The sequence below is a fragment of the Genypterus blacodes genome, unplaced genomic scaffold, assembly GCF_046128005.1.
Source record: "Genypterus blacodes isolate CSIRO-AG114 ecotype Tasmania unplaced genomic scaffold, CSIRO-AGI_Gbla_v1 ptg000067l_1, whole genome shotgun sequence".
Taxonomy (NCBI): Eukaryota; Metazoa; Chordata; class Actinopteri; order Ophidiiformes; family Ophidiidae; genus Genypterus; species Genypterus blacodes.
The window spans coordinates 4,210,740-4,238,087 of NW_027466879.1; the positions used below are offsets into that span (position 1 = coordinate 4,210,740).

At 44.5% G+C, this 27,348-nt stretch overlaps 1 protein-coding gene across 1 annotated transcript; it reads left to right on the forward strand.

Moving 5' to 3' along the window:
* The first annotated feature begins 218 nt into the window (after positions 1 to 218).
* Positions 219 to 26,907, forward strand: rasa3 (RAS p21 protein activator 3). The gene is made up of 24 exons (XM_076155839.1): positions 219 to 446; positions 11,091 to 11,208; positions 12,726 to 12,829; positions 13,924 to 14,018; positions 15,974 to 16,050; positions 18,078 to 18,158; positions 18,256 to 18,328; positions 19,740 to 19,813; positions 19,901 to 20,005; positions 20,138 to 20,294; positions 20,381 to 20,529; positions 20,894 to 21,008; positions 21,094 to 21,168; positions 21,252 to 21,375; positions 21,686 to 21,792; positions 21,891 to 21,968; positions 22,141 to 22,218; positions 22,406 to 22,479; positions 24,834 to 24,940; positions 25,060 to 25,142; positions 25,240 to 25,448; positions 25,592 to 25,695; positions 25,894 to 26,077; positions 26,175 to 26,907. The coding sequence occupies exons 1-24, from the start codon at positions 392 to 394 to the stop codon at positions 26,248 to 26,250; spliced, it is 2,502 nt and encodes an 833-aa protein (XP_076011954.1). The 5' UTR covers positions 219 to 391; the 3' UTR covers positions 26,251 to 26,907.
* Positions 26,908 to 27,348: the final 441 nt, after the last annotated feature.

Sequence of the window (27,348 nt, forward strand, 5' to 3'; positions counted from 1 at the left end):
TTAGTTTGTTTTTGAGGTTTTAACCCTCATGTAGTTGTGTTTATAGTCATTTACTTCTATTTTGATCTGAAAGCACCTTTTGATTGGCAAGTGCTGGTTGCTTTGGCAGGGGATGGTGCCTCCTTCGCTGTGGCACTGGTCAAGCCCTCATACATCACAGAGGGCGGGGTTTCGCGGAGCCACGCCCCCCCACTGGCGCTGCTGCGGGACGCGGAGCTGCTGCTGCCTGATCAGATCCAGCCAACAGCAGCAGCGGTCGAGACGCGGAATGGTCGCTGTCCGGAGAGCATAGATGTGCAAAACCCCTGGAATAGCCGTGCGCTGGATAGGCCAGAACCCACCGCCGGGGAGGATTATTTCTATTCAATAGCCAAGAAGGGAGAGAGGCAGCATGGCGGTAGAAGAAGAAGGTCTCCGGGTTTTCCAGAGCGTTAAAATCAAAATAGGTAAGAGATTCCCTACCCCCAGTCTGTGTGTGTGTGTGTATGTGTGTGTGTGTGTGCGCCTCCATGGATGGCTCCACATTAACGGGCCAAGCTGGGGACAGATCAGGGGAGGACAGATCTGTCTTGTTCTTGTGCTGTTATTGTAATTCAAATCACACGCTTCCCTCTTTGCGCACAGGCTGCAAAAACGCAAATTGTAAAATTGAATCAAGAAGGAAGAAATTGGAGGAGATCAAATGCAGTGGAAATTCTGGCTTTGAACAGCTGGCACAGGGACCAAATCATAGTCTATCTGGGATAAGAGCACTTTTTTTTGTGGCTGGGTGTTATTTAGCAGTCTGGGTGACACATTATAGCCTCCACAGCTGCAAATCCAGATGGTTTCCCAGCACTTTGTTCATCTGAAATAAACCCTAAATACACCTTGCTGCCACCCATTCATGTTATTGCACCCTCTTCTCTCAGCAATGCTTGATATTAGACTCCCCATCATATTGTTCCCTTCTTATGTTCAGATATATACTTTGTCTCCATTTTGTACCTCTGGATATCCATGACTAGCAATGGAAGCTTTAGTGGAAAGGTCAGCGTTTTCCATCATTTAGAAACGTAGACCAGATAAAACCACATTTTTATAAGAGAGCTGTACATTGATCCGCACAAAAGTCCCCTGTGGAATGTAATGAAAATGCAATAGAGATGTAACGGCACAGAAAAATACAATCACCATAAGCTTCTTGAGTTACACAGCCCCTGACATTTCTGTACATATTTTGTAAAATGACACAGCCTGAAGTGCTTATGTCAAACATTTCCCCCTCAATATTGTCTATGTTGCCTTTTTAATACTGAAACATGATAAAGCATGTGTGGTCTAACTGCTGTCCCGGTCACTGTGGCACCTTTGGGACCGCCGTCTTCTCTCCCCCCTTTTCCATTTTTCAACCGACATCTGGCACCCAAACCACCCTGGCTGTGCGGTTGGGATTGTTTTGACTCCAAACATGCGACGAGAAGGGACGAGCGGGGAAAAATGACAACAAACACACAAGCTGTGGGGTGTGGGGTGATACCAGCCAGCATCCCACACAAACACTCCAGCAGCTACCAGATATCCGCTGGCTCTTCCTCAGTGGAGCTGGAAGCAAGGCTGGATTTATAAGCTCCTTAACTACTGTTAAAGATGGCCACAGATTATTGGGCTTCAAGTGGCTCAGTCAAATATGACATTCTGACCTTTCACCTTTGGGATTCTGGGGAGTTAAATCTCAAAGTGTCTCAAACTGTTTACTAGATAGATACAAGTCTGTGTTTATGGATGATACCAATATCATGACTTATTTACATAGAATAGCTCAATCGAGCATTCAGATTGCCATCATCCCCCCTCTGATGCATTCTGGTGTGATATTGTACGGTGATGACAGCATAGTTTGCACTGGAGTTACCTGGGAGCTGCAGTGGAGTCATGTTCACTGCCTGTCTGGTTCCCATGGCTCTTTTCTAGCAGTAATGTCTGTGTAACCCTTGCATCACACTGTTGTCATCTGACTCGGGGCTGGAGGTTGTCCTTTGGCGTGAGATTGCAGTTGGCTGTTGATGCGGCGCTGAAAATCTGCCACATTTGGTTTGAAAGAGAGAGAGGAGACGTTTTATTGTTATGTTCTGCCTTGTGATGACTCGCCTAGGTTTCCTGGAGGAACACATGCATTTCGGAAACTGAACAGGGCTACTGGACCCCGAGTCTGTACCGTCTGGCCGAACACAGGAAACAGGAAACTACCCCCCGATTCACTTCCCGATTGGCTGGAATAGACTACAAAAGAATTGTATTTTTTCCTGCATGGCAACAAGCTAATACAAACCAGATGTAGTGACACACAGAGAGGGACAGAGGTATCATCTCGCACACAGGAGGGAACTGTGGCTCATCTGTCAGCGATCAGGGAGAGCGGAAACTCACAGTGGCACAGCTGGGCCTGAGACTTTTACGCTAATTATCCAAATGACTTTTCAGTCGCTGCGAGGACCCGGAGCTCAGAGTCATACAGATCACATCACAGAATAATGAAAAGAGCACTACTTTGTTGAGGTTAAGATTGTATCAAATGGCTTAGGTAAGCATTTTCCTTGTTTCTGATTAATTCTATATTGATTGGTTAGAAGAGAGTAATTGAGTAATAATATAAAACATCAGGTTTAGTCCTCAAATTGTGTTTTGCTGTTGGTTGAATCCAAAATTCACAGTTTAGATCCTCCTGTTACTGGTTAAGTGGCTTGTGGCTTTATTATGGGAATGGCAGATGCCCCTTGAGCATGGCACCTTCTGTTGCGACACCCTCAGGCATCATTGACTTTCCCCTGAAGTACTTTGACCCACTCAGGCTTTATGGTGTTGGCCCAGCACCCTGTTGTCACCATTATCTAGTGTTATTACCATATAAGTATGATTCAGTAACAGTGTTGTACCACGGCGGAACAAACACCAGATTAAATGTCTGAAGAAACGGTTTGGAGGATATAGGAGAGAAGACTGAAGCAGGAAGCAGCAGAATGAGGCTGAGGTCACTCAGCCCACACTGGGTGACTCGGGCTGGGCTGAGTCGGGTGCCGCCCATGAGGGGAAAAGCTGGTTTTCAGTGACACAGACCCCCCCTGCCATCCCCTCCTCCTGACAGCTGGCCAACAGAGGTTCCCAAACTTCCTCCTGTCCAGACTGAATAGGAGACACAGAGGGGAGAGGAGAGGGAGGGGAGGAATGGTTTTAGAAAACTCTCTCATGGGGGTAGGAGACTCCCACTCATATTTAGGTGAATGGTTCAGTTCCCGTCCGGTGTGTTGTTGGTGAGGTAAACAGCCATACCCCCATTCATACAGACTTTTTCCGTCCCTCCTAGAAGGCGAACTCCCTAGGAAGCCGTTTGCTGTAAACACGCCTGTTGACTGTATAGACGTAGGCCGTGTTTCGGTTCAAGGCGCCCCAGGCTCAGTTGGGAATAGGGGTGACGTTTTGCCTCGGGCCCCCCGCATGCAGGGTCAGTAGGGGTAAATAAATGCCCATGTGGATTCTTCCAGATGTCCTTCAGGGAGACTGTGGTCTTGATCCCTCCCTGGGATGACCTCTGCTTGCTGACAATGACATTAACTGAAGAACATTCACTATGCTGAGCAGAGGAGAGGAGAGACACATTTTGACGTTTCAGACAGGGTAAATAAAGGTGCTGTCGTGTTGCTTTCCTCTGTAAAAACAAAGTGCTTATACAGAAGACGTACAGTAGCATATGGCTCCACACACACACACGCACACACACTGATTAGATCAGGTGGTTTTGCAACTGCTCTACTGTAATCTGCCCTGGTAACACCAACAATGTCAACTTGCCACATATGGGGACAAACGCTCGCTCTCCCCTTCCTGTGCTTGCAGAAGATAGCGTATCTACTGTACTTGCCCATTGTGCGTTGCCACGCGTGTTTTATTGTGCGGCGCTGGATGGAAAAGACGCGTGACGTCCACGTTTTACATCTTTATTTCACCGTGGCAGCGAGAAAGCACTCGCACAATCCAGCTGAGAATGATGCAAATGGGTAAGAAAGGTGGAGGGAAGGTTCGGGGTTAAACCGCACAGCCGACAACAGGACGTCAAGGCCGTATAAAGCTCTAACACCAACCCCCAACCCCCCCCCCCAACCGTCCACACACTGGTTTGAAACATAATCTTCCAACTTGAATGAAAACACCATGTTGTTGCCTCTGATTTCTGCCATCAAGGTGGACAGATGAGTGTGTGTGTGTGTGTGTGTGTGGGTTTGTGTTGTGTTGTGTATCTTGGCTTTACATGAACATTTTCCATTGTGACTGAAGTATTTGTGTGAACATTAGCTCTGGGCAGTGCAAAGACAGAATGGGTTTGATCAGTAACTGAATGCTGGTTTGTGAGTGGGACTGTGGTGTGTAACCTGTAACTGTAGGCCGACGCGTTGTTGTGGATGTGCCGACACTGCCAGCACGGTGTGTGTGTGTGTGTGTGTGTGCGGGACTTTAGTGTGGGTTGATTTGACATGGACGTGTGGATTATTACCAACGGATGTTTACTTCCTTTGTGTCCTTTGTTTCCTGTTTCATATCCTGTGTGTTGTTGCAGTAGTGAACTCGTTGCTCGATTATTCCCTCCATTAGCATTAAATTGATTTATTCTAATTCGGGGTAAGCACCTCAGTCAATCTTCCGTTTCGGTTGTATACTCAAGACAAGAATGGTACATCCGTAGTGAATTAACAAGCCGAGGCAGAATTTACGTGATGCTATAAAACGACGCTGAGATTTAAATGGAAACTCAGATTTAGGTGTGTAACAGGTCTTGCTGGTTTAAATGGATTTCCTGTTGATTTAGAGGAGGTAAGTGGTGGTGGTGGCAGCTTCCTGTCTGACGGTGGTGTGTGTGTGTGTGTGTGGGCAGTGTGCTCTTTGCTGTGCCGTGCATTTGCATGGTGGCATTTCATTGAATTTGACTCAGAGCCGGGCCTGTTCATGACTGTTTGCTTTGGACCCTGGCAGAAGAAAAGATATAAAATAGCCCTAATGAGAAACAACCATTGTTTTTACTGGCTGCTAGTCAAATTAAATAAGCTATTAAAAGACATGACTTTGTGCTCTGGCTTTCATTTTATTTATAGAAACAGCCATCAATAGGTTAGTTGAAGCACTTATTCTGGTTATTAATCTGCTATGGGATCAATAAAGTGTTACTGCGGGGACTCCAATTGCTCTTATGACTATAAAAACATCCTGTATGTGTGTGTGTGTGCATGTGAGTGTGAGTATGTACTCAGCGTTTTTATGTACAGTCATTATTAGAAATAGAATCCAGACTTGTTACACTGTTTTGTTTCTCCTTTTGACATCGTTCTCAGAGACCTCAAAGGAACTGCTCCTCTGAGTATTAATAATGGGATAATACATTGAGCTCTTACAAGTTTCTGTCTGTCTGTCCTCTCTGTTCCTCCTCACGGTTTCTCTGTCTGATACATACACACACACACACACACACACACACACACACACACACACACACACACACACACACACACACTCTTCCAGGGGTAACTGGGTTGTTCACTGCCTTTAAACTACATCTTGGATCCAGTTGAAATTCCTTTCTCCTCATCTCATTTCCTGTTGTAGCTTTCTCCACTTTTCTATCTGGGTGACTCTCCCTCTCTCTCTCTCTCTCTCTCGCTCTCGCTCTTTCTCTCCACCCCTCTCTCCTTCCGTCTGCAGTGTTCCACCTCTCTCCTTCTCCCTGATTGAGTGCACTGCTTGTATTTTTCTCACTGACGCCTCCTTCCTTGAGCCTGTGTTTCCCAGGCTCGCTTGGGGAGCACACAGCCGCCGAAAGCATTCACGCCCGCGAATCCTCCAATGTGTTCATGTCAGAGAGGATTAGAATAACGAGTGGAGTGCTGTGTGTATGTCTCTCTCTCTCTCTCTCTCTCTCTCTCTCTCTCTCTCTGAGTTTGTAACTGTACAACTGCAGAGAGAGCAAGCGAGCGAGCGAGAGAGAGAGAGAGAGAGAGAGAGAGAGAGTGTGGCTGGCCAACTGAAAATAGTCAACAGAGGAGAAGGAGGAGGAGGAAGTGGAACATTCACTGCCTCCATTGTGTTACCTCAATCATTAGTGCTTCCTCATTTCTTTTCACTTGTTTTCTGTTGACACTGTGTCTTCTTCCATCTTCCTTCAGCCAGTGAGATGTGGAGGATCTGCTGCTGTTTGCTCTCAACCTTTTACTTTCTCCATTATTTCCCCCGCAATCCTGCCCACCGCCCCCACATGTGTGCGCTGCATGCGTGTGTATGTGACCACGCGTGCCGAGTGTTCGCCTGCACCGCCTGTGTTTTGCTCAGATACTAGATGCACGATACTCTCTAAGGGCAGCTGCAGTGATAAGTGCTGCTTGATGAAAAGAGAAAGCTGCCGCCGCTGCTGTTGTTATTTTTATTTTCTGCTTATCTTGAACGTTGAGGAGCGAAATAATAAGGGCCCCCGGAGAGACGGAAAAAGAGAACGAGCGAGAGAAATGGAGAGGGAAGGAAAAGAAACCATGTGAGAGCGCCAACCTCCATCAAGCAAGAACATTTCTCTCTAACTCACCATATTACACTCAAAACCTGCTTTACTGTGGACATTTGACTTCTAGAATCTGACTCCTTCACTTTGAAAACCTGATGTTTACTTATATTATGTATCTATCTTTACTAGGAAATCAATAATTCGATATTGGGAGCTCTGTGTATTGCAGATACATTACTTCAACTGTGTGTACTGAACTGAATCATCATGATCTCATCTAGACGTTTGATGGCCTCTTGTACAGTCTTTAGTCTCTGCAACCATCTAACAGTAACCTAGTGTTAACACAGGAGGACAAGCTGTCTGAATGGTTGTCTATGGCCTGAAACAAATGTGATTAAAAATTCAACAACTTTAAAAATAGGATTTGGATCCACCTCAAAATCTAGTATAACGTTCCTTGGCCCACCATTCACCTCTACACCAAATTCCCAGATGACTCCACAAATGTGTAGACAGATACTAGAAAAACAGGATGAAGACAAAGGGAAAGCTGAAAACAGGAAGCAACAGAGGAGAAAATACAGAGAATTGAGTCAGAGGATTACAGAAGGTGGCTTTGTAATGAAGTGTCTAATTTAATTTGTGGGAAGGGCAGGTCACTGGACAGGTTTATCCTTTGTTTTGTAACTCACTCCATCACATATGTATGAATATGCAAAACATAACCTCGTAATCCTGCTCACTGTTGTTTTAAAAGTCTTCTCCCACTGACTGGTGTTGCTTATCAGCTCATCCAGAAATCCAAACCAACCGTCCAGCAGCTCCCTGTCTGTTTTTACAGGAAGCAGGAAGGATTGTAGTGGTTTGGTTATTTTTTTAGCTCAGTAACTACAACTTCCACAGCCTTTACATTATTGATGGCCATTTGCCAAGGCCTTTATATATGAATTAATTATAATTGTGTGCCTTTCTCACAGACTCTATGAAAATGGACCCGAGAGAAGTTGCAAATGTGTTCAAGCTGTATCGTCTTTCACAGTCAACATGTCTGTTTTCCAGCAGTTGGAAACATTGATTATTCTCAAATTGCCTCGGAAGTAAAAGTGTGATCACCGGACGAGTATGTCAGATTGACTGGCATGTTAGATTTAAGACATTTAGCTGTGTTTGCTGTCTTTAGCTTGGAGTGTGTAGGTAGCGACAGGGCAGAAACGACAGGCCTATCACTGGGACGGTTCGGACATTTTCATCATTTGGTGTAGTTATGAAGAATGTAAGACATTCAGTTTAGCCCTCAGCTATGTCTGCATCCCTGCCATGTCTGTTCGGAACTGTAGAAACCTTTGAGATGATCCTTGGATATTGTGAGAACTATTATTAGAATTGAATAGCTCCTTGGATTAACCCTGTTTGACTATTTGTCTTGGATATCTTGAAGCTTAGAGCCGCTTACCTAGAATGTTGCCTCACAACCTGAAACAAAACCGCGAATGCAGAGAAGGTGGGAACAGAACTTGGAAGGCTCTAGACACGCATTAATGTAAAGTATACGTGATTTGTAGTCAATAGATTGCAAAGCTGCTAAAGCACTGGAATGAACTTAGGGGTGTGTGTGTGTGTGTGTGTGTGTGTGTAAGCGGGGGTATGGACTGAGTGGTCCTGCCCTGCTTTTTAGCTGTTTATTGCTCTCCTTGAGCTCAGCTGTGGCCTTCAGAGTTAGTTTCAAGTGTTGAGTTAAGTCCTGCACACACACACACACACACACCTACACACTGAGCTGAGAAACCAGTGTTAATCTCTTGATGGTTTGGTTACTGGGACGACCTGGATGGTGCAATCCAGTTAAGAGCCCTAGCAGGTCGTGAATGAGGGTCGGAGGAAAACAGAGATTAGAAGGAAAAGTGGAGCCCTGGGATGGATGGGAAGGATTACAGGAGTGAGATAAATGAGGGGAAGCAGAGGAGGTGGACAGTAGGTAGGAGATTAAGTAACAGAGGTAAGAGAAGGGAAAGAGAAAGAGATGAGAGAGATCCGCTCTGACCTGCTGTTGCTAACCTCTGATCCATGGGGGAGATTGCGTCATCACTGCACTCTCACATAAACACTAGCAGAGTTCTGTAAAAACAAATGAAAGCTGCTCAGGTGTGTTTTACTTTTGTGAATGAGTGAGGTTTCACAGTGAACGAGTGTCAAGCTCCGAATTTGAATTAGCCTCCAGGGTAGCTATGTTGTAATGTTTGTAATACAAATCCCACCGGGGACACTTATTCACCTCAGTTTATTTTGTGTGTATCTATATGAGATAACCATCAAATACAGGACGGTCGGGTCTGGCTCGTGATTGCACAGCTGGAAACATATCATTCTTTATCCAAACCTTGTAATTCCACGTTAGCATTTTGCCTCATGACCAAGGCGATAGGTCATCTATTGTCACTGATGGGACGTGAGAGCTGCTCATTGTTGCAGCAGAGGCGCAGCAGTCTGTCTGAACCCATAAAACCTGTTCTGCTGTCTGATAACAGGATGTGAAATACAAATGATAGCTTCAGAAATACACTGGGAGCGCAGAGGATGTTAGACTGTACGTTTGAAGATTTTCCTAATACAGCAGTTGGAATGTTTCTTCTTGTGATCGACCCCCTTAATTGTTTAATCAAATGATTCTTTCATCCTCATCCCCGCAGAGAATCATCACCCCTCCCCCCCGCAGCTCCCTGGCACTTTTAGCCTCCTTTAGCTTATCGCTTTGGTTTTATAGCCTTCACATTTAATGTATAGTTGCTCTTTCATTAGTTCTAATGAAATGCCTGTCGGATCGTCTTTCAGAAATGGACAAACCAACAGACACTCTTTCTTTCTTTCTTTCTTTCTTTCTTTCTTTCTTTCTTTCTTTTCATTCACAAAAATAATCATTGTGTAGAGATTACACAGACACACACTTAGTACGTTCACAAGCACGTAATTAAGGCAGTCAATCAGTTTTTCATATAAACACCATAATTAGACTTGAATTAGCATAAATCAATGTACGATTATTCTGAGAAACATAAATTATGCAATTGGAAATCAATTTATTGATCCATTTAAATGTTCTAATCAGGTAAGCTGCCTCCTTCCTGTATGCTAATTTTTCCATTTTGAAGTTTAATTTTTGATTGATTAAAAACAATAATGGATTAAAATAACACATGAATGATTATTTGGCATCGTCTGCACCTGACCCGACGCTAAGCTAAGCTAAGCTAACTCAAGCTAAGTTCTTCTCCACTATAAAACAACACAAGTTATATTACACACTTGAAGCAAGACAACAACTGTTATTACATTTACATTCACTATGTCTCTCTGCACTTCAACTACAAAGAGTGACGGCCTTCATATTTTTCTCAGGAGTTTGTGAAAATGAAACAGTGCCAAGTAGAGTCAGTCAGGGAATAGATGTCTTACTTTCACCGGGTGTAAGGAAACACAACTTCAGTGGGTTTGCTAATGTTCCTCTGTGTCTGCTAAATGTGTAAGTTGGCAACATGTTTAGGTCAATATGGGTGAAAGTTTGGACCAATTTTGAAACCCGATATGCATTCGCTTCCAAAAAAAAGACACCGGGCCTGATAGAGAGCCAACAACATCCGTAAAGAAATAGAACCCAGGATAATGAGACCTGATGCATAACACCCAGAGGATCATTTAAAGGAGAAAGTGTCAGTTTGCTAACAGCAGTGCAGCTGTGAGGCAAACACCCACACAGCAGAGACTCAGGCTGCCACGGGGAAGAGGCAAAGCTCTCTGATAATGACTGGGTTGCTCCAGGCCAGATTGACTGCTGAGTGACAGCATCGGATTCCCACGCAGGTAATGGAGAGTAATGGAGCGGACAATGGCAAAGTTGGGAGACTACACGTGTAACCAGAGTCTGTATGTGTCCCCAGGGACGTGGGAGATTGAATAAGAAGCTGTGTACTGAATAACGGGGATTCACAGCTTTGTAAGGAACGCTGTATTGGTCCTCAGGGACTGGAACACCATCTCTGCGGTTTGTGTGTGTCTGTGTGTGTCTCAGTGTGTGTGGTTGGACTGCATTCTTGTGAAAGGGAGTGTTATCTGTCACACATGTTTGATGAACAGATTGAGCTTTGGCAGTATTCAGGAAATGTCCCACGCAGATTCTTTCATTCACAAATCTGACAAAACATACACACATGCACGCACACACACACCCGAAGGGGTTTTGCAGTGACGCACAAAAACAATTTCCACATGTCAGTGACAAGGAGAGGTTGTTGTTTGCATGCGTGCAGGTTTCTAGAAGCATGGCTTGATATGTGAGCAGTTTAAAAGTAGCCACCCTGGGCTAAGCCCATTATTGCACTGGCGGATTTAGTGATGTAATGTTACCTAAAGTGTGTTTTAAAGAGTGATACACACCTATGACCTGCAATAGCCTCTGAAACAATTAGGTGCATAAGCTCACATAATGCTGCTTTGTATGACTTAATTGTCTGTGACGGTGCGTCCTAACAAGCACAAAGCACATGGTCTCACACAAAGTCTCCCTTCCTTTGTGCAGGTGAAGCCAAGAATATCCCTCCATACCATGGGCCCAACAAGATGAGGGACTGTTACTGCACTGTCAACCTGGACCAGGAAGAGGTCTTCAGAACCAAGATTGTTGAGAAATCCCTTTGGTATGTTGAATAATCGAGATAAGAGATCAAGAGAATTTTAGGACCAGTTTAGCTGTTTAACCTGAATTTCTAGACGCAGATATTTGTGAATATTATGCTGTATTGTGGTTTACTGTGGATTAAAGCCACTACCAAAACTGTAAATGCGATTACAAGCTATTTCATGATATTCATCAGGATTGAATAACATCCTTGTTAAGTAAATTATTGATTTCAACCCCAGAGTTCATTTATTATTTGGTTCACTCAGAGGCTCAGACTATTACGTGAGATTAATGGCTTAATGTCACACTGCACGTTAGGGGACGTTTACCATCTGCCCTTCAAGTCTCATTGGTTCATAACTACGCCTGTTTATCTGTCGACTTGATTTTTTAAAGATTAACTTCTTGTCGCATTGAGCACAGTCGCGTATACACATCGCTCCTGGAAATGCAATTCTTCCATTTTTAGTCTAATCCATCTCCAAGGTATGTTGAAGTCCTTTTCTAAGTTAAGTTACAACATATACTATACAGGACATAGTCGAAATTCTATAGTTATCCAACCAAAACATCAAAGAAAGTATTAGTATTAGACGGAAGATGTGCAATCTGAGTTTGACATTAACATTAGAATGCAGAGTCCATCTCATCTCATTCTGTCATACTGGACCAGGCCGATACCCAGCAAATCTATTTTATTACATATGGTTGTCTGAATAAATTGTGATTCCTTTCTAGATTGAATTCATACAAAGTAGAGATAAAAATCTTTTCATTTGGCTGGACGGATGATGAAATTGCATTGTGCCTACAATTGAATCAGATTATACTTAAAGTTATTCAATCACCCATTGGTGCAGTGTTGATAAATGCAGTCGAGCATAATCATCCATTCATCCGTCTGTCTGTCCGTCTGTCTGACTGCCTGCCTGACTGTCTGTCTGTCAGATTGTCTGTCTGTCTCTACTGGGTGACAGAAGTCAGTAATTTTTAGCTCCGGCCCTGGGGGCTCGACTCACAACACTCTCATTGCCATAATATCTATGGGTTGTTGAGGTGAGGAAGAGTCTGGTGACACTTTCTGTGCCCTGTGGCCAGGGGTCACAAAGAGGCCCATTGTGTTTGGACACATGATTCGTGGCAAAACATCTTTTTGTCTTTACTATGTTTCTTCCCAACTCTTTTATCAACCAAAAATGTATTTTGAGATTAGATTTGTTAAGTGAAGAATTATTATTTACTGATCAAACATGCTCCCAACCCGAACGTCAGTGTAACCTGCAGTGAGAGGGAGAGGAAGAGGGTTATGATTTCAGTGAACCTGGAAGTCCCCTCTAATATCGGATCCAAAGTGTTAAAGTGAATTTCTTTTGTTTGTTTCTGCTCCTCACATCCCCCTTACTCATCCTCTGATAAATGCTTTTTAATAACCACAATGTGTTTGTTGTTAAGCTTTTCTATGTGACCAGAAGAAGGGTGTGTCTTCCTCCTCTTTTTGTCCTCCTCACACCTTGTGTCTCCTCTCTCCTCCAGTCCGTTCTACGGCGAGGACTTCTACTGCGAGATCCCGCGTAGCTTCAGACATCTCTCTTTCTACATCTTCGACAGGGATGTGTTCAGGAGGGATTCCAGCATTGGTGAGCAGCGTCTGAATGAAGGAACGGCACATTCTTCCTCATATGAATGAAAGTTTAATTTCTCAGCATTAAAACTCAAACATCCAACGTTCAGAACACAAAAAAGGATCTCCAACCTTGTTCCACATAATAAAAACATTTAAATCTAAGTCAATACAGAATTTAGAGTTTCATTTCTTGTTTTGTAGTCACATTTGTCCGACTTGGTTAATCCTCTCGGCCAATCAGAACTGAGAAGCGTAAACAACCGTCTGCATAATTAGACACAGACTCGATTCCCGGCCATGTGTCAGTTCCTGTGATTGGAAGTTGCTCATGATGCACCCCAGATGTTTACGCTCTCAACCCAGCCACCATTGGCTGTCAGGGTCCTGTCTCCACGGCAACATGCTGAGTCAGTGGCGTGTCGGGAGGAATGTGTCTTCATGCTTTTGTTTAGCAACTAACCAATTCTGACTCAGCTCACTTCTGCAAATCTCTTCTGAAAATAATATCTCCAAATTATCAAGCTTGTCGCAAGCTAAGAAAACCACAGCGTTCATAAATTTGATTTGTGAAAGTGTGTGGGTGGTGGTGTAGTTTACCTTACCCTACAGAATTGCAACTGAAAACCAAAGAATAGTTCTATTTTGGTTGCAGTTTGACAGTTAATGTGCCCAGGTTGCCGCCCTTTACTTCGAATTTTAGTCATAATGAGAGGAGTACTTATCTAGTTAGTGGGTGTGTGAGTGTGTGCGATTGGGTGTATGTATGTTTGCATGTATATGTGGTTTCACAAATCTTGCCACAAAATAAAAAACTTTGTCACAGCTCCTGAATGTGTCTGAGTGTGTGTGGGTGGGGGTGTTTGTGGCTTTGGGTGTGTGCTGTAAAAAAAAAAGTCGTTCTAGTTGTGTCAGTATGGTTTCTAGGTCACTGACGCAGCAGCGCTTGGTATTTATCCCTATGTGTGTGTGTTGACATGAGTCTTTTTATGTGAACTGGAATGAGCATGTTTGTGTGTGTGCGTTTGTGTTGGTTCACATCAGCGTTTTGGGGAAGTGTAAAAAGAATTGTTTCTCCATCTTTGTCTTTATGTGCGAATTTGCTCCCAGGCAAAGTTGCGGTAAAGAAAGAGGATCTACAGAAATACCACGGGAAAGACACCTGGTTCCAGCTCCAACCTGTCAGCGCTGACTCAGAGGTGCAGGTCAGTGCAGAGTGAGAAAACACAAACACACACAGACACACTCATGTCTTGTGTACACACCCCTCTCCCATTGTCTTTTCTTCTCTTTTCTTGTGATGTCTCTAGCTGCTTTCCATCTCCACCCTCCTCCGAATGCATTCATAAATGACATGACACTTGCTATTCAAGGCATATTTGTGTTTGTGCATGTGTGTGTAGCGCGTGCATGATCATATTTGAAGCAGATCCAAACCCAAACAAACACAGCATGTGTGCACCTCAAACATGAAGCATGCAGGGTCAAAGTCACCTGACTCTCCATGTATCCTGTAGATCCCATCAAGTCACAGGCGTTTATGTCATCATCCTGTCTCAGAGCGATCATGCACCTCTATAAGAGTGGAGGTTATTAAATGACACTGAAATGTCATAGTTCTGTCACGGTTTTGTATGAATATGTTCATGTAAGTTAAGGTCAGGCTACATAAACATACAAATGCATAAACTTTCAGTATTTGTAGGTTTTGATGGCTTCTGGTTGAGCTTTTCTATGGGTTCTGGACCAGCCATGTTGCTGTCGGGTGGCAAAAAAATAATGCCAGTGCGTGTCTGTCTGCACTGGCCTTTCGCTGACAGTATGAGCCAAGCAGTGACAGAGACAGAGGAGGAAACAAACAAACATAGAAAAACAGCAAAGCTCAGGTCCCTTCCTCATGACAAGTGCTGGTCGTGGTTTGGCATCAGCACGCGGCTGCTCACTGAGAGAGGATGAGCCAGCGATGCATCATCACTGGCTGCAGAACTGTAAGGTCAAGGGGACTGTATGAGGACAGTAAAGCGTGATATGTAATCATTCAGTTGTCTTGGAACACTGAGAAACATCGACGAGGAGCCAATCAGATTATAGGAGATAAATTGGACATTTTTCCAGGTTGCTGCTTGTGAGGACGGTGCAACAAGTGGAGAAGAGTTTCAGTTCATAGAAGATTTAGCATGATTTGAATTGTAATGTAACTAACACCGCCTACTGGATATTCCCAGGCTGCAAACTAACACACAAAGATAACATATACTGGAATTCGCAACACACACTACTGTCTCACCCAGGCTTTGAACAATACTAATGAGTCCTGAATCATTGATCAAATCGTTGTGTTGTTGAGTGTTTTTTTGTGCGTTGTGTGTGTGTGTCTCGTCCGTGCTAACTTATGACTTCTCTACTCTTCAGTAAGTGGTGGCTTCCCTCACTCACACGCATGGTTGCATACATGCATGCACACACAGACAGGATTGCATAGAAGCAATAGAAGCAGTAAAACACAGTGGCACACCACACACACACACACACACACACACACACACACACACATATTCAGCCAGTGAACAGTAACATCTGCAGACAGATGGGTGTGTGTAGCCCTGGAGCGGGACTCTGAAACAGAGACACATTCATGGGAGAAACCGGGGAGAGGAAGGATGTGTGCGAGAAAGAGAGAAAAGAGAGAAAGCGAGGGAGATGGATCAAATGAAGTAGGAAGATGGAGTGTCTCTCTTCTCTTCGCAATAGAGGACACATTGTTTACCCCGTGTGCACATGTGTATGTGCTGCCGTTTGTTCCCTTTCGCTTGAACCGCTTAGAAAAAGCGACGCCAGTGAGTTTGCATACTGATGGCGTTTAATTAATGAAGCTTCTCTACACAGCTGCAGGGTTACGCTGTCATTATGTCATTAACCCAATCACTTCAGAGGGACGATGGCTCCAGGGTGAAGTCACATGGGAAAGATGAGTGTTTGTGTATGGTTCCTATGAGAGAGTTGCTTGTGTGTGTTTTGGGCTCATACCGGATATGGATCAGGCCTCTTCTAAAAACAGAATGTAATGGACTATTAGCCTCATGTGAGCGCATCATGTGACCTGCTGCGCCTGTGGAAGTGTGAGCTGATGACCTGATTTCTGGTTGTTTGTTTTCTACAGGGAAAAGTGCACCTGGAGCTGCGTCTGAGTGAAGTCATCACAGACAGCGGAGTCGTCAACCATAAACTAGCCACACGGTGAGGCTAAACACACACACACACACACACACACACACAGATTCTGATTCACCGCATTACATGATTAAAAGTTGCACTCAAGTGTTTCAGTGACATCATTTATTGCCATGTCTGTGAAATCTTAATATTGCTCAATGAAAAGCGACAACTTTGGATTGGCTGTGTGTCTGTGTGTCTGTGCGTGTGTGTGTGTGTATGCGGGCAGGCGCTTGTTTACATCTTTTTTTGTAACTCACAGCAGCGAAGTGTAATGTTGAGCCAGCATGGCTCTGTTCCCAGAGCACACAGTGGGTGAGGAGCTTAGAGCTGGCAGCAGGAGGTTATCTAGTCAAGTGTGTGTGTGTGTGTGTGTGTGTGTGTGTGTGTGTGTGTGTGTGTGTGTGTGTGTGTGTGTGTGTGTGTGAGAGAGAGAGAGAGAGAGAGCGAGAGGGAGATGTGTCCATTCATACCTACGTTGTTTCCAATTCAATTGAACTTAGAAATAGAATATTTAGTGAATTTGCCTTGAAAATCCTGGAGAAGTCCCAGGTTTTCCAGGCCTGGAAATGCTTGAACCTGATAAAGGAAAACAGTTAAGATCATATTTATATAAATCTGTATCGTCCAGTGACTCCTGCTATGAGACGTTGCTGTATGCTGACTGGACTGATGTTGTGTGTTTGTTTACAAGGATGCAGATCTCACAGTTTGCACACACTTCACATCTGCAGCAGCATCTGTACAGGTCGCATTATTCAACACACTCATTAAGAGACATCTGATGGGCATCCACCTCAAATGAACCCCTTTAATCAGTTTAGGAAATGACTCAAGCCAACATATGCGTTTCATTTCAAGTCATTAAATATTGTAACGCTCTTCACTCCGACTCCTAATCACATCCGTTTTTCTTCTCAGCATGATGTCATTTGGTTTTCATTTGGTTTGAGGGGAATGGATGGTGACAGAGTGTGTGGGCAGGGAAATGAAGAAGCGCACGGAGCTAATAGGAGTAACGTCAACTGAAACGCTGCTGTCTGGCCTGTCGCCGCTCGCTGCTATGATGGGCAGAGATGAGGGTGGGGTGGAGGGGGCGAGTAGGCCAAACAGGGGTTACATAAACAAGCTTACTGACAGGAAGTGCACTGGCATTAGTGATGCTTAACCCAGCCCGTTCCCTGCTTCCTATTATGAACCTGTGTGTGTGTGTGTGTGTGTGTGTGTGTGTGTGTGTGTGTGTCCATTGTGGGTAGCATTGTGATCCGCTGTGTAATTCATCACGCAGAGAGTGACTAGCCGTGCATCAGTGTGACACACAGGAAGTGATTCGTCCCACTGGGTGTCCTGTTTACACGCTAATCCCCCCCGGGCTTACAGCATGATGTCATCTGGGAAGTGAATGGCCACAGACATTGTGTGGGTGTGAGATAGATAGACAGATAGATAGATAGATAGATGGATGGTTGTGTTCAGCCTCTAAATCAGAGCAGGAAGGAGAATGGAGGAAGCTCCGCCCCCTGGCCCTGCTGATGTGATATTTGGACCCATTTTGGGCCGCAGAAGGAATGAGAAGTAGAAGAGACACAAGGCAAAAGTTCTCCTTTGGGTCCTTACAGTACAACGAACACTGAAAACACCTGAGTGGCCACGTCCTCAGCCTGGCCCGTCGTCCTCTGGCCCTGAAGGTTCTACTTCCTGTGATCCACACTCGGACCCGCTCACTTCTTTAATGGTTGTATGCACATTCTACAACCTTTCCAGGAATTTGCACGACTATCTAGGTGTGATGGAATAAACAGAAATGAGCAAGCAGTGAGAGCAGTGAGATCAGGTCAGGGAGATGGATGAGACACACAGCGCTGAAAGAGATCACACTTTTACCCCTGTGCTTTAAAATTAGCATACAGTGTGCGTATGTTCTGCATTTTTCAGGTCACCCCCAGATACAGCTGTGTGTGTGTGTGTGAGTCAGTGTGCAGTGTGCATAACAACCCGTCACGTGTGCTTGTTTGTTAATGCCTGGTGTGTGTATTTGTGTGTGTCTCCAGAGTGTTGGAGTGCCAAGGTCTCCCGATCGTCAATGGCCAATGTGATCCCTACGCTGCTGTGTCCCTCCTGGGACCCTCCAGGTCAGAATACACACACGCACACACACAGGGAGAGAGAGAGGGAGAGAGAGAGGATGTACGCCTACACTACAGTTTGACCTCTTTCTGTCTCCTTCAGATCAGAAGCCAAGAAGACGAAGGCAAAGAGGAAAACCAACAATCCACAGTTTGAGGAGGTTTTCTATTTTGAGGTAAAGTGATTTTGAGCATTTGACTTCATTATCGGTCCATCAGGATGCATACAGCTGCAGACACTAACTCAGCTAATACACACAGACCTACACCAAGCATCCCCACGGTTACTTCAAGCATTGAAACACAAACATTCCCATGTGTACTGACACATTTAGACTCAATTAAGGAGTTTAGTGTTCTGCGTCATGGCCGCTGTGAGGGTTGTTTGAGTTATTCTGATGTGGGAAAGTCATGGGACCAATTTGGGATTTTCATGGGCTAACCCTGACTTCCCCAGCACAATATACAGTACAGTATATACTAAGTGAGTTCCACAGTGCACCCGTTAACCCTCGATCAGCAGCAGCGTGACATTCTGCTCCTCCTCCCTCTGGCCTCCCCGCTGCAGCATCAGAGGACAGCAGGACAAGAGTATGATTGATTCAGACAAACCACTCAAACAATCTGGCCCATTGATTTCTGCCCAACAAGACCCTCTCATTTATTCCCCTCCGCCACATCAACAGGACTCTGAGGACCCTGTGGTGTTTACTCCCTGCAGCCCCCCTTCTGTGTCGCTCACACACACACACACGCTCACTCACACACACACACACTATCATGGTTCTGTCATGCATTTTGCCTGTTTGGGGTTTTATCTTTCTTGTCTTAAATTTTATTTTATATTGTTATGGTCCAAGCCTTCACAAGCTGTTCTCCCTACATGGGCGAGTCAGTATTGATCTAGAAATAGAGTTAGTTACTGCAGTTTGTTGACAAACAGCTCCACACTGACCAAACCCTCGCAGCTTGTTTCCAATCCCTTGTTTTTCTTGTTCTGGATGGGCATTGACAATATGCAAATGACTCACTGCTGACACAACCCTTTAGACGTTCAGGCTGCTGCTATTAAAAAGTCGCCACACTCACCACCCGAACAATCAGATTTAATCCAGCCCTTGTGATAACTACACTCACTTAATGTGATGTGACCGCGTAAGAGCACTGGACCACTACACACACTGTAGATCACGTTTGTACAAATAGGAAGACATTTCAAAGAGATCATTTCAAAGATGTAAACATTTGTAATTGAGTTCTTTAACGGCTTTAATGGCACTATCATTTTTAGACGGCCCCTTGCGTTTTCATAATATACAGACACTAAACCGCTCATTTATAGTATCCATTTATCATCCAGCATTTTCCAAGGATGGTCGACTTACTTTATGTGCAGAAGAGAGAGAAAATAAGCTCATTGTGTCATATGGCTCCTTTCATGTCTTCTGTTCCAATTGCTAAACAAAATAGTGAAGCTGAACATTGAAACAGTAACTGTAAACTTCATTCTGTAGTCTTTAGTAAATACGATCTCTTCCCGTGTTGAATGCCTGTCTCTCCACCTTCTCCACCTCTGTCTGTCTCCAGGTGACGCGGCCTCTAAGTTACACAAAACGGCAGTTTGATGTAGAAGAAGAGGATGTGGACAAACTAGCACTGAGGTGAGATGAGGGTCTGTCAGGTCACCGTCAACACTGACAGCAGCAGAGTCTGTAAACAAGTGCTGTGTGTGTGTGTTTCATGTTCAGGGTCGACCTGTGGAACGCCAGCAACCTGAAGTTTGGGGATGAGTTCCTGGGAGGCGTGCGGGTTCCACTCAGGGTTCTGGGCCAGGCTGGAGTGCACGATGCATGGTGAGAGGAACATCATGGGTCTCTCCTCGGTTTGCACTTTGCCAACCAGACGTTAACACCGTTTCGGGTCCAATTCAGTATTAACGACATTAACAACTGGCATTAATCTTCTGTTCCTCTGCACTTCCTCAGGTACTTTCTCCAGCCGAGGGAGAACGGAGGGAAGTCGGTGAAAGTGGAAGAGCTCGGTTCTCTGCGACTGAACATCGTTTACACCGAGGACCACGTCTTCCCCTCCGAGCACTACACCCCCCTAAGAGATCTACTGTTGGACTCGGCTATCATAGAGGTGTGTGTGTGTCTACTGTGGTGATTTCACACGCTCACGTTAGGCTGAAGCGTTACATGTTTCCTGTCCGTGTCTCCTCTGTGCAGCCCGTGTCGTCGTCCACCGCTCACATCCTGGGCGAGGTGTGTCGAGAGAAGCAGGAGGCGGCCATTCCGCTCGTGCGTCTCTTTCTCCATTACGGCAAGATCGTGCCTTTCCTCAGCGCCATCGCTCACGCCGAAGTCAACCGCACACAGTGAGCGTCTCATTTCATCCGTCCCTCTGATTAACGCCAGAAGCCTCTGCTCTGCATCTAATACCTGCCAGGACGGGATTACACTTCTGCTCGCAGGAGTGTTGATGTTTTTACGAAAACATAGACGAAGATATGAGATAATTATGATAATTATGATGAAAAATCAGTAATAGTTCTTCAAAAGCCAGAAACTCTCAACGGAACTAATTAGCCTTCTTATCTGGGATCTGTGTTTAGAATTGCTACCATAATTAATCAAAGTGGCAGTAGAAATATCTCTTCATATGCATTCACACCATCTCAATTAAGAGTTCTAAAGTGGTTTTAATTTGTACTAAAACACACTCACTACCTCCCCCTGCAGGGATCCGAACACCATTTTCAGGGGAAACTCTCTAACGTCAAAGTGCATCGACGAGACCATGAAGCTGGCCGGCATGCATTACCTGCAGGTCACGCTCAAACCCATCATAGATGAGGTAAGGCACAGCGTTTATGTCACATCATCTACAAACCAGAGCTGCTGTGAGTTTAATATTTCAATATTTCACTAAAACCTCACAGATCTGCACGGAACACAAATCTTGTGAGATCGACCCGGTCAAACTTAAAGAGTCGGAGAATCTGGAGACGAATAGGGTGAGAAGATGAGCCTCTCTGTGTGTGTGTGTGTGTGTGTGTGTCATCTGACATATCTAACCTGCCTCTCACACCTTCCACAGGAAAACCTCCGTCAGTACGTCGACCGCATCTTCAACGTTATCACCACCTCTGGCGTCCGCTGTCCCACTGTCATGTGCGATATCTTCTTCTCGCTAAGAGAATCTGCTGCCACCCGTTTCCAAGGTAACCAACCTCTTGCATGACTTACCGGTTCGGGGAATCAATGAAAGATAGCACGGAGCGAATAAGGGACAGGAAATAGACAATAAAGGACAGGATGTGCAACTAGTCCAAGGACATTTTTTCTATTCATCACAGATCATACAAAGCCTGCATGTGCTCTGCTGTTTGTGTCGACGCCATGGTTGTATGGATACAGACTGTGACATAGAGTGTACTGTGCTGCCCCCTGTTGGTCATCACTTAGCACTGCAGGCACTGTATGTACTGTAATTGTGTTTTGTGTGTTATATCCCTGCTTTGTTTTGCTCAGTGGACCAAGATGTTCGATACACAGCAGTGAGCAGCTTCATTTTCCTGCGTTTCTTTGCTCCGGCCATCCTGTCTCCCAACTTGTTCCAACTACGGCCACACCATCCTGTGAGTTTGAGTCAAAAACCACACACACACCATTCAAAGCAAAGTAACCATGTAGTTCTCCTAGTAGTTTAGTTTTCATTCTCTGTCTGCTTTCCTAGGATCCAGCCACCTCACGAACTCTCACCCTCATCTCTAAGACCATCCAGACGCTGGGAAGTCTCGCCAAGTCGAAATCTGTGAGTTTCTACACGCGACCTAATGAGCATTCAACAAAACAGAAAGTGTAAACAACAAATGTCTATAGAGAGTTATCAAGTGTACAACCAAGGGGCATGTGGCTCGTAGCACAGCTTGAGAACCACTGGTCTAATCCTTTCTTTTTTATTTCTTTTTCTTTTTGGATTCAAGGCCAATTTCAAGGAGTCTTACATGGCTGCATTTTACGATTACTTCAATGAGCAGAAATATGCCGACGCTGTGAAGAACGTGAGTATAGATCTAAAATGAAAAGTATAAAATGATGATGAGAGTTGTTTCTAAGCACGACTAGAGACAGATTATGCCGAGTGAAACAGGCAAAGTGTACTTACAAGCCATGGTTCAATTCCCAGGAACTAATTAGATGTGTGAGTGAGAGCAGAATGTAAAGTACATCCTTTATTTCCCTTCACAGTTCCTGGACCTGATCTCCACATCTGGCAAGTGGGATCAGAAGAGTATTGAGACCCCCATCATGCTGAAGGAAGGGTAAGGAGCCATCTGATGTTCATGTAAAGAACAAACCACAGCTCATTCATATTTTCAATCATATTTTCTTATGAGGCCGATCAGTAAACAGTGACTGCCAACTTGAATATGGAAGTAAGTAAATAAGTCTGACAACAATGTTCTTTAAAGGCTTAAATATTTGATATCCAATTAATTTAGAGAGAGTAATGAGTGGTAATGAGTCAAATTAATTAATCAGATGTATTCATGCAGCACTTTTCATAAATTGACTGCTACTCAAAGTGCTTTATGGGAGAAATTTATAAATATTTAATTGAAAAATTTAATTACAATCAAAAAAATATTTCAGTTAACATAGAATAATTACAACCATTAATATAGTTTAAAAAATAATTTAAAATAAATGTTAATAAATTAAAATATGTTTTCATGTAAATCTACAAACATAGAGAAACCTATGTTTCCACCTGAGCCTTCACACACACTCCTGTGAAAAATATGAGCAAAAAACCCAGTGAACTGTCCTTGTAGTGTTACCATGACAACATCGTTAACCATGGTGACCAAGGTGAACGTTTATCAAGGTTCCTCTTCCATTCTTCTAGCTTGTATGCACTGTAAGACTCAATGCTGTGTTGACAGTTTTAGGCGGACCTGTGCATGTCCAAGTGTGTGAGACTGTGAGAGTCCAGATCGCCCCCCCTCCCCCCTGATGACACGCAGGCTGTTGTTTTGGTTCAGTTTGTAATGAGGCTATAAAGGGGAAGAGTGTTTTCAGTTGACAGTGGGTGTGCCAACGCCTCGCTCATCCACACCCCCCACCCTCTTTTGTTTCTGCTACCGCAAAGGAGTGTTAAACTCACTATAAAGAGGGTTGATGGGAAGGGGTCAAAAGGCACGAAGGGCAGGTAAGAGCTTCTCTGTATAAAAGCTTTGCCCTTGTGACCCCTTGTGTATGCGCTGTGACCTCCCCAAGCCAGCCATTTTCTCCCCCCAATGACATCATTCGCTACCGTAGCTGCGGCTGCACTTTACTTTATAACCGGATTATTGGTGTGACATGACTCATTGGAGCAAATCATCTGCAGCTCTCTGACAATGTGGGACACCGTGAGGGATTTCTGTCATCCTGCATCCACAAATGATGCTTACACAGACAGTAATGGTATAAAGTAAAGTGTTCACCTTCAAGCTGCTTCCATCAGAGGCTGCCAGTAGTCCTCCTCCTCCTCTTCCTCCTCCCCCCTCGTCATGCCTGACATGCTTGGTGTGACAGTGACAGCAGGCCTTGGTTGCTGTACGTATCCGCCCGCATCTTGGCCCCCTCGATTCCTTGACCACATCACTACCATGCACACTGGATTTTCCAGGGCCATTCCAGGGGTTTTATTTAATCAATCTAGTGCAGACTTGGTGGGAGTAGTAAAGTGGGTGTGTCCCCAGTATTCCACGTTTATCCTCTGACTCAAACTGTGGAGTGAAACCAACGTTTCCTGGTGTTTGTACCCTTAAAGGACCGTGCAGGTGGTTTGATATGTTTTAGCTCCTTACAAACAAATTGTGTTTATCTCTCATTATTAAAGACCATTTTCCAAAGTGTGATTTTGATATTCTTGATTATGATCCATTTCCATGGCTCTCCATATATTTCACAATGGTATGAAAGTCAACTTGTAGGCAGTGGACAGCTGTAATTATTTAATTTTAAATTTGATTTAAACACAATTCCATTATTGTTGAGTGTTAAAGTTGATAGAAGCCACATTCGGTTTCTATCGCAGCATTCTTGAGGTTTGACAAGTGGTGGGAAACATTAACATTCATGAGCTGTGCTGTCAGATGATAAACAATAAGTTAAACTTTAACGTTGTGAAAACCGATTAGGATTCTTGCATCTTGCTGTTGCTTTCCAGCTGTAGATTCTCTAATCTGAGATGCCAGAAAGTATTCAGAATGTTTAAGGTCTCAACTTACAGCTGCATTACTGTATGAAGATCATGTAACATTGACTTAACTTAGCGCCAAGTTGAGTATCAACCCTTCTGGAATGTGCTAAACTCAATACAAACCACAGATTTGCTTTGGAAAATGGTCTGCAGTAATGTTTACACAATTTCTCAGTAAATGGTTTGTTTCTAATCCTTTTGATACACTGTTTAATCTATGAGTGTTGTACTGCTGATGCTTTTTCGTAAGCATTGGAGCAAAGAATGCAAGAAACTAAGAGCATGTAGAAGGAATGTGATCATGGTTACAGAGTGAATACTTGAGAATGACAAATCTGCTGTACTCCTGTAATGTAAACTGTATACAGGGGATACATTTGGTCATATAGATATAAATATATAAGTGTTTCATTCCATTCACTTCAGATTTATGATAAAGAGGGCCCAAGGGAGAAACCGGTTTGGAATGAAGAACTTCAAGAAGAGATGGTTTCGCCTCACCAACCACGAGTTTACTTACCATAAAACCAAAGGTAAGGCAAAGTTACAAGTTATTATTATGTTTGACTTATTTCTGTCTGGCTCATTCCTCCATCTGGTCCAAACCTCTCTCATGTTCCTCCATAGCTGATGTGTTACCTTTTATCTCCAGGTGAGGGCGCTCTATGCAGCATTCCAATAGAGAACATCCTGGCTGTGGAGCGGCTGGAGGAGGAGTCCTTCAAGATGAAAAATGTAAGCATCTCACATCTCCAATCCCTTTGTTTTTGTTTGTTTTCAGGAGAGCTTTTGCCAAATCAACCTACACATTGCGTCTCCCTTCTCTTTCCAGATGTTCCAGGTGATTCAGCCAGAGAGGGCGCTGTACATCCAGGCAAACAACTGCGTGGAGGCCCGCGACTGGATCGACATCTTGACCAAAGTCAGCCAGTGCAACCGCAAGCGCCTGAGCATGTACCATCCCTCAGCCTACCTCAACGGACACTGGCTCTGCTGCAAGTACTCAGCAGACGCCGCCCCTGGCTGCACGCCATGCACAGGGTGTGTACAGCTGTGGAAATCAATACGCCGTCACTTTCTGCACCGTTTATCTTCCTTTCCTTTATGGCCTCGTGTTTCTGCTCTCTCATTTTCCTCTGTGTGTGTGTGTGTGTGTGTGTGTGTGTATGCGTGTGTGTTTTCAGTGGACTTCCAGCCAACATCCAGCTGGACGTAGATGGAGACAGAGAGACTGAGAGGATTTATTCCCTCTACAGCACATACATGGCCAAACTGATCAAGATGCAAGGTCAGATTTGATATGCTTGCTTGCTTGTGTCACTTAAATGTATTTATATATTTAACCTTTACAAACATCCCATCAAGCTTGTTTGGGAAATACATCCGTGCTCACTTAAGTCAAGTCCCTTTCCAGTATGAATGCATATGTTTTTGCTCGAGCTCTCACATTGCCGCTGTCCCGTCTGTCTGTCCGCCCCCCCTGTAGAGGCGTGTGGCAGTGCGTCGGTGTACGACGGGCCGGAACAAGAGGAGTACTCCAGCTTCCTCATCGACGACCCCCAGGAGACCTACAAAACCCTCAAAAACATCGTGTCAGCAGTGCAAACCTTGGAGCAGCAGCACACCAAGTACAAGCGCGACAAGTTCAAGAAGACAAAAATAGGAAGCCAGTATGTATTATTGTTTACGTGTGTATATGTGGTATCCTCTGCTGTGATGGCGCTGAGTGAACAGTGGTCTCAATTCTGCCCTTTCCCCCGCCTGCAGGGAGCATCCCATCGGCGATGGTAGTTTTCAGTGCTACATCCAGCAGCAGTCTGAGAGCTCCACTTACTCCATCTAGCCACGGGCCTACGGCGCCCCAGAACCAGAACCAGCTGCAACTGAAAAATCCACCCTAACAACATTTTTGTCAAGTAATGGTTTTTTTAAAGTCTTATTTTTCCTTGAGGCAAGTGAAGAAAGTGAGAAGATTTGACTTGATTTCAAAACGACTCAACGTGCTTAAAGGTACATTCTGATTTCCTGACATCACCCAAAGTTTCCTCCGAGGTTTTGAAACTCAAAGCACCTCATGGTTGAGTTCATTTTGGGGAGTCTGTAGTGCCATTGGGTGGCACATTAGCAGAATGGGCTATTTATTTCAAGAATCACTTAGAGTCACTTATTTGAACTTATTTGAACTTTTTGGGAGAAAGTCATAAGTAGAATTGTCTCATTTGAGGGACAGATATTCTCATTTGATTTAAGGAAATTGGGATTCAGTACCAGACTGAATGAGTTGTGTGGATGGAGCAACAGACCTCCTATCAGCACGAAGAAGAGGAAACGCCAAACTCGTGGAGGGAAGGAAAGATTTGAAGGAGGAGAAATTCATACCGAGCATATCTGGGTCTCCTTTCTGTGACGTGATGAGAGAACAAAAGTCTTCACTGGACAGTTTTTGACAGTGACCACGCACTTTAATCACCTCCAAATCTTCGGATGAACAAGCCTGGCAGCACACTTTGGAAAAGCTTCTTTTATCTGTTTCGATTCGTATTCGGTTATGTTAATGGTTGTCGTAACGTTCCTTTGTATTTCAAGTCTCACAGACCCAAACTCTTAGACGGACAGACGGACTGTCACTTCCTCCCCTTCGGGCTCTGTTGTCCCTGTTGACCCATTTTTGAGTTTCGTCCCCAACCTCCTCAGGAAGGCTGTGAAGGAAGAAGGCACACGAAGGGAAAGTCGGGACCAAACAGCCCAGAGCAGCTTGTTTCAGCTCTCAAACTCACTCCACTAGGGTGTTATCGCGTTGTAACACACGTATCGGCTTGCGTTTCTCATTCATTTGGGTTCCCAAGTTTCTGCCCCTGTGTAACTCAAACCTGTGTGTAAAGCGGTCGTTTGGCTTTTGGGGGTGTTGGTTTCCTGTTTACCCAGAGTGAGACAAACTCAT